The sequence below is a fragment of the Buceros rhinoceros genome, unplaced genomic scaffold, assembly GCF_000710305.1.
Source record: "Buceros rhinoceros silvestris isolate BGI_N320 unplaced genomic scaffold, ASM71030v1 scaffold13949, whole genome shotgun sequence".
Taxonomy (NCBI): Eukaryota; Metazoa; Chordata; class Aves; order Bucerotiformes; family Bucerotidae; genus Buceros; species Buceros rhinoceros.
Genome location: NW_010429863.1, coordinates 23,057 through 33,616, shown reverse-complemented (window position 1 = coordinate 33,616; position 10,560 = coordinate 23,057). Strand labels below are relative to the sequence as shown.

Below are 10,560 nucleotides of genomic sequence, written 5' to 3'. Positions count from 1 at the left end.
TGTGCATGCAAGAGCCCCTGCCCTTGCTTCACCATTTCCCTTCAGTCACCTACAGCTTCCCCAAATTCTGCCACCAAAAGGCTCCTTTGAGCAGCCCCCAAGGACGTGAGCCAGCCCCAGCGCTGCAGCTCCGCTCACTGCCTTACCCAGCCGGGCACAGGGCTGCCCCACAGGGAACCCCCGGCGTGGGGACACCCCAGGGTGGGCTGTGGATGGACCCCTGCCTCCCCCTGGGAGAGCATGAGGGCCCCTTTCAAAGCCTCTCTGAACTGGTAACACACCAGCATCCTTCTCTGAGCAGAGATGTCCACACGGATGTGAGTGCTGCATGTACCAATCCCACACTGCTCACAGGCAAAGGAGCACTGGGGAGCACTTTTGTCCTCAGCAAGGGGACCCTTGATTACAACAGGTGCCAGTGCTGGCCTGTCCCCTGACCTGCTCCCCATGGGATGCTCAGCAGGAGCCCAGCTCCAGCCAGCTGTGAGCCCTCAGCCCCATCCCTGACTTGCTCCATGACATCCCCTCTGGAAGCCCATGCTCAGGTGCAGCTGGGGTCCCCAGAAGCCCGACACCATACCACAAGCTCGCTGGCAGAGCAAGCCCAGACCCTCATTCAGCTGGGAGTGGGGACGTCTTGGCCAGTGAGGCAGCACCTGCATTCCCACTCCTGGCAGGAAACAGCCCCAAACCACCAGTGGAGCAAACACGGGCTCTTCCCTCCGACCATCACCAGCAAACCGTGACACAGGGTCAGCCCCTGCTGCCCTTACTAGCTGTAAAGACAAAAGCTTGCTCTGGCTGTATTAAAAAAAATCCAAATACTAACCTCAGCTTTCCTCTGACTCTCAAGTAGATGCTCTGCAGCTCCTGAGATCAGAAACATGGTCATTTAAATGGGGCTGCTGATTATTTTAACACAGGGACTTCCCTGTATGAGGCAAAATTGTACAAGCAATTAATATAAAAATATACCTCCAGAGCCGAGAGGATTCTGTTCTGTGAACAGCCAGAGAACTTAAGCAGAACCACCACAAACTTTGTCACGAAAGCTACTTTCATAATTACTACTGTTTGTACTAAATTTAAAGCTGCTCACAGCCAGTGCATTACTGGAAACCACTAAATTCACATTTCTTCCTGTTTCCTCATTCCTTATCTCATGATGTGAGAAATGAAACGAAGCATGTAGCTCTCACTGCTGGCCGTGGGGTAGCTCGCAGTGAGACACAGCCCGACAGTCAGCGTGACACACTGCTGAGTGTCCCCACCAACTGGCCCAGTTACTACCTGTCAAGAAGTGCAATTTTAGACCAGAATTCATGGAGGAGTAATAACCACCTGATAAGCAAGGGGAGTTCAGAGAATTCAGGAGCTGATTCCTGTTCTGGGAAACAAGGCTGGCAGCTGAAAGCAGGACCTGATTTTGGAGAGATGGAGAACCTCCCCTGGCCTCCAGCCCGAGGGTTGGTACAGCGCTTTGGAGCGAGAAACGGGACTTAAGGTGACGGATTTCCATCAAGGTTATCAAAGAGGAAGCGCTGGATGTTTAGAGTTTCTTAGGCTCCACCCAAAACCAGCACCACAACCTCCTAGAGACAAAAAGCTGAAGAAAGGAATGCCACCCCTGTTCTGTGCAAAATGTAATTTGCAATTTTTTGGGGTAGTTTAGATTTAAGCTTAATTAAACCCAGATCCAAGGGAGGCCTTGCTGATGTCACTGTGTGGGAATAGCACTACACGCGCTAAGGGCTGTTGCAGAACCCCAGCAATGAGGGTCTGCGCTCTTCCTTTGCAGGCTGTCGCTGACAGGACAGATATGAAGAGAAACAAAGGAAAAAGGGTTCCAGCTTATGCAGAAAACTCCAAATCCCAGGGGAAAAAAATCACTGGCCAGCAGCTGCAAGACAGAGGTGTTGGAGCTCACCTGACATCTGGTGGTTACTGCCCTGAGAAGAACCCCAGAACCCCCGGCTGCACCATGGCCACCCTGGATCTCACACGGCTTGGGTCCAAAACTCCTCTTTAAGAGAAAGGAGCCAGCCCAAGGCACGGGACGGACCCTTCTAGTCCAGTCAGACATAGGGAACAAATACTCGTCTGCTGCTTCATCACCATAAAGCTCCTCTGCTGGAACAAAAAAATATTCAGAGCTCTGTAAGTTGTTGCAATTTTATTTATTTATTAGTACAGCCAAGGCTTTTTAGGGCATTATCACTCAATACCCGAGGAGTGACACACCTCCTGTACCACTAGTCTGGAAATGAGTCAGATTTTCACATACTCAACATCTGAAAAGTCTGCTGTTAGGACTATATATATAAATAATTTTTTAATATAAAATTGATAATTGGAAGATATAAATATTGGTGCAATTATTTTGTCAGGCTAATTTCTCTCTACTGGATAAAACTCAAAATGCCTGAGACCAAGAAGAGACCTTAGTGCTGGAGGCTGACGCACCCGTCGGGATCACCGCAATCCCAGCAGCGGGACAGACACAACACCCCCCTCCTCAACTCCCAGCATCACTCAAGGACTCCAGTCCTTCCAGTAAAACCACTGCATCCCTTTTCATTTCCTTTTTTTTTCCCCCGCTCCTGCACGTCCCCACTCTGCTGTTAGACACTTGACCAGGCAGAAGCCTGGAGTTCCTTATTCCCCAGCTCTCCCGCTGCGATGCCTTGCCCTTGTTTTGAGGGAGCACTAATGACTCCAGCAGCAGCACAGAGCCCTGTTGGGCCGGCTGCTGTGCAGAAAAGGCCTTCTAAGCTGCCAGGAAAGAAGGGATGGACCCTCCTTCCGCTTTTCAAAAGGGGAAGTGGAGAGCTAGCTGAGACCTGGGGAAAGCTGCAGCAACTCATTTCCCCATCCTGAACAGGTCCAGCAGCAATCGCGGAACCGGCTGTGCCCCGATAACCACGTACTTACAGAGAGGCACATTAACTGAGCGCATCGACCGAAGGAACCAGCAGTAACCAGCAGTAACTATCAGTAGTTATAATCTGATATGTAGCCACACGGCTACAAATGAAGTCAAGTCAACGGGCTCATTCCGTGGGACTGCAACTGAGGCTGCTTGACAAGACAGGAAGGCAGCACTGCATCAATCACCATCAGTTCCCTTTTGGAGAGTTGGAAGGGACGACTGGGACAAGCGTTTTCAAGATCACTTGGCATTACTAACCCCACTCCCACTGACATCAACAGCAGAAGGTCTGAATGTTTAAGCAGGATCTGCACGGAGCACTGGTGAAATGCCAGCACAGGTCTCACAGCTCTCCCCTCCCTCCAGAACAACACAGCACGTGCTGCTCTGAACTCATCTGGCTGCTCCCAGGGAAGAGTTGCTGGAACCAACTGAACTTAAGGCTTTAAAATTTCCCTTGATGATACAACCTCACCCTCCTGGAGCTGGATTTCTGTCGGAACTTACTGCCTTCACTGCAACGAGTGACCACAGTACAGCATGTTCCACCTGCCTACAGAATGACTGCTAGAACGTGGTTTGCTGTAAAACACAAACGTTTCCTGCATGGACAGTCATGAAACCCCTCAAGAAGGTCTTTATTTCTTAGCAGGGAATAAGGTTTACTATTTGTGCATAACGTAGTCACCCCAAACTCATGCCAATAAAGGAGAAACCTCTACCATAATCTGCATCTTCTCTGTAGAGATTATCATATAACCAGAACTTCATGAAACTTAAAAAAAGTGTGTTCGTGAGTCTCTTCCATGATGTGGAGTGTAACCAGGACCATGGCGGACTTCACTTTTGATCACAGTAGGACTCTCAGCAGCTCGTAGCATACATTCCCCTGGCTAGTTCTAGGTGAACAATCCCCCACAGCCCTCAGAAGAGCTCTCACACAGGTCCACGCGAGTTTTGCTGACGTTAGGACTGCAAAACCAGACCCCTCTGACATAAACCATGTGATACTCTGATAAAACACGCACTTACCACTTTGAGTTAACAGCACAAACTGTAACAGGGTTTAATTTAAATCGGTTCCTAATCCACGCACCGAAATGCTGACCCTTTCACAGTCCATCTCATTAATGCTACTAATGGTCAAGTGAAGCAGTTTATCTTTTATTAAAGACATATGATTTGTGATAGATATTGGAAAAATTAGTTCAAAATATACAGATAGTATTGTCCAACCAACCATTAAAAGAGTAACGAACCAAAACTTTAAAATTTTCTTTTCCAAAGTAAAACTAACAAACTGGACTACTTGTAAAAGTTTTTCTTCATTGGAGCAGCTGAGAATGGTGAAATCCAGCTTTATTGGGAAATGCTGACAGCCTCTGTTACATTCTTATTGCTTTGGATCCCTGTCATCTCCCCAGTGCTACTGTATCCTCTGCAGTCCTATGTGTTTCTGTTTAGTAATGTATTCCGAATAAAACCAGCCTTTCCAAATCTACAGTCATTCTTTGCTTTAAGTCAATTCACAGAACTGCTGAAAAAGTAAATATTTCTATCCAAAAGTACAAAAAGGTTTTGTACAGAAGGTACTTCTCTTATACATTTATATTACACAGCTCAAGACAGTCCCGGCGGGCTCTTCTCAGAACTGGATGCTTCCAACTAGATAAGAAAAAAGTACAAAACTGGGTTAGTTTCATCACAGCTCTGTATCTTAGCGCAAACAGAAGCAGCCTAAGCGCCATGGCCTAAAGCATCCAAGAACCTGAACAGCACCAAATTGTGCCATTGCTCATTGTGACCTTTAACGGACGAGCGCGATAGCTTGTTACACCTCCACTGTGCGAGGCGCTTCCCACTCACATCAAAACCTTTCTTTAGCAGATTTTCTCCTGCCACGTTCAGATTTATGACAAGTATTTCCAAAGCAGACTCCACCCATTTATCACAAGGGTGCCGCTGTACTTACAGTGCTCAGGGCACAGACAGCCGGCGTGTCACCCTCTGCCGCTTTCTACCACATCATTTCTGGCTTTGGCGCTCCAGCCCCTCATCCCGACAGCGACAGCAGCCCTCCGCGTGCCAGGCTCTGGGGTGCTGTACGGATGGAGGGCCATGGCCAAGGCTGTCCTTGTCTCCAAAAAGTTGGATGGTGCCAGGAGTTAAACCCACAGGCTCCGGGTTCCCCCAGCTGCTGCCTCATGCCAGGGGGAATCTTTGTTATGGCTCTCAGCTGCTGCGGCCGGCAGGAAGAACCAGAGCTCGGGTTTGCTGCTGGCTGGCTGTGCCCTCAGAACTGGGGCAGCGGCCAGACCTCTTCTTCTCCGGGAGGAAAATTGTGTCACTTTCTCACTAAAGCTAGAGAGGTTACAGCCCGAGCGTACCAAATGCATCCAACTTCACATCAAGCAAATCAAATGGCTAAAGAATCAAACATATACAATGAGGAAAATATTTGGAGTATTATAAAAAAAAGTGAAATAGGAAAAAGTAGTACAGGGCTGAGACAGCTTAAAATTGCCGCTTTCCCTGAACGAAGCAGAGACTCACAGCGGTGGGAGTCAGCCTGTTATGTGCGGTGACATGACAGCAACCCCAGCACGATCAAAACATCATTTTGGGGAATAAGTGAAGATAAAAATAGGATAAGAGAAAGATTCGGACCTTCTTGCATTCTAAATGAGACTACGCTCTTCATAAGGGCTAACGGAAACGAACAAAAACTTGTGAAGGAAGCTGGTTTTGAAGCTAATAACTTGACCCGTGTCCCAAGCTCAGACAATATTGCAATCCCAGTGAGGAGCTTTCCTGCTCAACAACTGGGAAATGGAATAACAACGCCCTTCCACACAACCCTGTCGGAGCTCTTTGTAAACCTTTTAATTCCTAAAGCTTTCACTGACTCTGCCTCTGAGGGATGTAATCACCATTTTGATTTTACAGGATGCATTTGGACTGCCTGCATCACAAATCCGAACACCGCGCGAATAAGGCAGCAAAACCAGCCCACGTTTTATAGGTGAGGGCTGAGACAAATAAAATAATGCACAAATAAAGGACTAGCACCTTCTGGCACCCAGTCCTGTATCCCAGCCCTCTTCTCCCCACCCAAAAATATAGCAATGTTATTTCTTGACAGGATTTCAAGAAACACTAAATTCTTTTACCCAGTATTGGTGAGGTCTATCGCTTTGGGTCTGAGTCTTGCTTTGCTGGAGTGTTTTCTCTGCTTTCTGTATCATCTGTGGAAAAGCAGTAATGAATGAAGAAGAACAGAACTGCCCAACCAATTCTGTTATCTCTGTACTTAAGTAACCAATTATGAACATACAAAAAGCATTAATTTATTTGTTTAAACTATTAATAATAAAACCTGTTCACAACAATCTGATTCTGTGGAAATTACCATAAAACAGCTTGTGATCTAGTTTTTAAAGTACCAAAATAAAAATTGGTATGAGAAATGTATGAAACTTAAAAATGCTTTTTGTGTAGCTAAATACTTGCTGGGAAGTACTTCACCCCAAACGGGTGACGCTTTTCCACCACTCACAGGTCAGTCCGTAGCTGTCCACCTCAAACACCTGAGGCAGGGCCGCTGCCGCCCCTTTGCTGAGGTGTTTGTTGCCTTCCAAAGGTAGCTCTGCCCCTACCTGTGCTCGTCGCACCCTCTAGGGTAGGGATTACATTAACACTCATTGCACAAACTCGTGTTTTCATGGCACTGACTATTTTTCAGATTTTTTTTTCCAACTCTTCCCAACTAGATACAGACGTGGCGCATTATTGCATTTCAATCTCTCCAAAGCAAATCCTGACCACAGCTGATTTTTCTTCTCCAATGCACAGAATCGCATCGGAAGGCATTACGATATGCTCGGAAAACATCATCTTCTTGGCTAAAGCATTCATCACTTTTAATACAATTTTTTCATTTCCAGGAGACTTCATTAAGATATCTTTGCTTTTTCATGTTCAAGGGATGCTTGGAGGTAAATCAAAGAAATCTCGTGCCTGAACATCACTGCCTACGTGACCCAGAGCTGGATATTGTTCTTTTTATAAACAGAGAATATGATGTTCAAAGGAAATTGGTTTTTCACTGAAGTTGTTTGGGAGGTTCGGGGCTGGAGTAATTCATCACTACAAAGACAAGGCATTTCACCACATGATCATTTCACACCTTCCAGCCTAGTTCCGAAGTGATTTTGAGTTCTTCAGCAATTGCATGCCTTGCCTCAGGATCATTCCTCTGGCTACTGGCTCTGAATCTAGTTTGGGATGACAAATTCAAACCCACATTTGTTTGTTTCTTCAAAACCTTCACTTTGAAGGCCCATAGCTAGATTTCCTCCACATGAAGGTATTCAGGAACAACCGTCTCTCTCCATCATCTAACAATTTTAGTGCCCATGCATAGATTTAGCATTATAAAGACATCTGATGGTCTGGCTTTCAATAACTGAGAGCTTAAAATCTGCAGCAGCTCAGCTCTTCTGTGACTAACACTGCCTTTTTTTGGTCTCAATTGCTGCAATGGATTGATCTATACTCTGAGACAGACCTACTCGTAACTTGAGAATGAACCACTAACGGAGCCTGAAGCGTAGCTCTGGCTGAGCCTGGTGGCTTGCCTCAGAGTTCAGTGACATGACAGGGAAACTGAGGCACTGCAGACTGGAAAGGCCATTTTGTTGGAACAGGGGACAGGAGAACAGGAGTGCCGAGACCTGCTGCTTTCTCCTTTTGGGGAACCTCAGCAGGGCTAGGGAATGAACTCAAGTAGAGAGTTTAAAATCTCGGGTAATTCGGTATTCCTAACGCTCCAAGACCACATGCAAAAGCACAGGGGGTGTAGGAGATCTACAGCCTCCTTGGTCTCACATATCTCGACATCTGAAGAACATATGGATCAAGTATAGTCTTGGACAACAGGAAAGTTGGGGTTTCTCAGAGCTGAAGTTCTGGAAGAACAACAGTACTCCCACTCCCCAATGCAGCATATCGGGCCAATACGGCATTCCAATTTCCTGAGGATGGCAATCATTCACTTGCATAAATTGTGGAAACTACTGAGTTGGATAACGAGATGCATCACTCGGGATATGAGCAATCACTCAAAGCCTATATATAGTCATGACTCACCAGCCAAGAACAATGATTCATAAAAATCCTTCGTAGAATTATTTGAATAATAACTTTGGCTGTAGAGTATTTTTCATATGATGCAGGATATTAACACAGATGAAAAAATGTCCTGGGAACCAATAAAAGGCCTATTTTGTTGTTTGGGTTGACCTGCCTCCTTTAAAAAAAGATGCAACCTTGTTCAAAAAGACTTTAAAATATTTGTTGCTAGTAACTGAAGACAAACACTTACCTTCTACAGATACTTCTATTTGGCTTGGTTCAGCTGGCTCTTAAATGAAAAAGATATAGTTAAATGAATATAGTTTCAATACGAATCAGAAAAGTATCTTAGAAAAATTAGGGAAATTAAGTTTTCCCTGAAAAAAAAAAAGCGCCTCATTTCTTCTCTTATAATCAGACTCAAATTTCTCACTCGGAGATAAATGTGTGTAACTTTCTATAGAGTCTGCAGCAGAATATAAAAAATACCCAAACATTTATGACATTTCACTACCTAACGCTTTCTCATCCACATAGGGATCACCACGGCTGACAGATCACCGAGTCCCAGCAGAACATAAAGTCCACTTGCAGAATACAGCAAGTTTGGAACTGCTTTACTCGACCCCCTTAAATATAAAATACGTAATTAAAAAAAGACTGGGCAAAAAGTGTATTTTAATTCCATAATGAATCTTCTACTGTCTGTGCTGGTGGCTTAGAGCTGGACAGGTGCTGGGAAAACCATTTAACCTTGTTAACACTGTGGGTGAGTTACGGACAGAACAACTACAGCAAGTTCACTGACCAGCAGCTGCTGCTTTCCTCCCTACCTACAGTTACATCTCCAAATGTAAACAGAGGAGCCAGTAGTTTCTTCTGTAATTATCTCCACCATACAAGAGTCCTTCACCCTTCAGGTGTTTATGGAGTGTTTTCTCTTAGTTTCCCAGTTTGTTTGAGGAATGGTTTATTCAGCCAATTGCAAAAGTTTTCCCCACCCTAGACCAGCTTGGAACACGTCCATACTGCATATGGTCTGTGAATACTTAGAAACTACATTGGGTCCAAAAGACATTGCTCGGCTATAGTGGCTTCAGCTATTCACAGCATCACGCTCAGTTCTCCATTCAGACTAATAGGTGACGTGTGTGCAGCTAGACCCAGCCTAGCCGGGGCTACAGAGCTGTGCAGTGGCAGAAATTCCATCAGGACCCTGTTCTAGGTTCTTACACGGTATGCAGGCAAACTTCACTTGGCTGAACATGCCTGGTGCAGACACACACACAATTTGGGTTAAGCAGGCATCAATAAATGGATACTCAATTGGCTCTATATATTGCCTCTACTAATCCTTCTTTCAGCTCACTCATCATCTGCAAAAATCAAGTCAAGGAACATGCCAATGACACAGCTTGAAGGAAGCAATGGCTCCTTCTATTAATTTATTAATATTGAATAGCTATAAAAGTCACCATCGCACACCATCTGTCAAAACAATCATGAGCAGTGCGTGCCCAGGACATGACTACTAATATCGTCTGCCAGTAAGATGGAGAACTCTGTACCCAACCCCTCCCGCGAGGACATGCATCATGCTCGGTATCACCTGGTGCTGCTGCTGGTGCTGTTGTCGGTGTTTCTGCTTCATCTTGTTCCTTCAGCTCTAAGATGAGACAAGATCACTGTTTAACTTCACAATGAAAAAGGTCTGCATGTAACACAAGGGCAATCTTACCTCTTGAATCTGCTAATCCCGAAACTCATTGCGGGAACAGGTTACTAACACTGGTGACTGAGCTGCAGTTCAATATTTATTCTTACAGAATAAACATTCCCTAGCTTGCCTGCAAGCACCAAAAATTTCCTGTGAAGTTCCCACATGCTCTTCGGAAGACAACAGCGTCATGCCTACAATCAGTAGAGCCTTTCAATCATTCACCTTGAGATCTATCAATATCGGATCATTTCAACTGTAATTAACGAACACAGATAATGCACAAACCCCACGTGTCCAAGGACCCACCTGCTCCTCCATGACAGAAGGATACCTGTGCTGTTCATACTCAGCGTATCAGCCAGCCTCAGTCCCAGCACCCGCTGACACTCACGCTGAACAGCCAACAGCGTAACGGATTCTTTCACTTCTAAGTCAGTTCTCTGGAAATGCTATTATACACTTCACTGCCTGGAAGGCCCCCTCTTACAAAAGGATCTCTTTCCCACCTCAGAAGGTGTGCCTAGGAGAGGCGAGCAGTCAGTGTGAGTTACTAGCTACGCTACCTTCCTGAGAACACTCGGTATTTACATTTCACAGACCTCAGTGCTTTAGCTGGAATATGCTGGCGGTTGGACACAAAAGAACGGATCCTGGGTCCCTAAGGCTTGGGCTGGGTAAGGCCAAGTTAATGACAGTGGGTCATTTGGCCTCTGAATTCCTGATCTGACACTGGCTCAGAAAGAACATGACAGAACAAGCACTGTAATAACAGTGGTTT

General features: G+C 45.7%; 1 protein-coding gene across 1 annotated transcript in view; it reads right to left on the bottom strand.

Annotated features, from left to right (window-relative positions):
• The window catches only part of LOC104499332 (general transcription factor II-I-like), a gene marked incomplete at its 5' end in the record, with an annotated part of 33,001 nt that overhangs the window by 440 nt on the left and 22,001 nt on the right, over positions 1-10,560 (bottom strand). Inside the window, 1 exon segment of the mRNA XM_010142822.1 lies at positions 8,313-8,351. Within this exon segment, the coding sequence (XP_010141124.1) occupies positions 8,313-8,351 (39 nt within the window).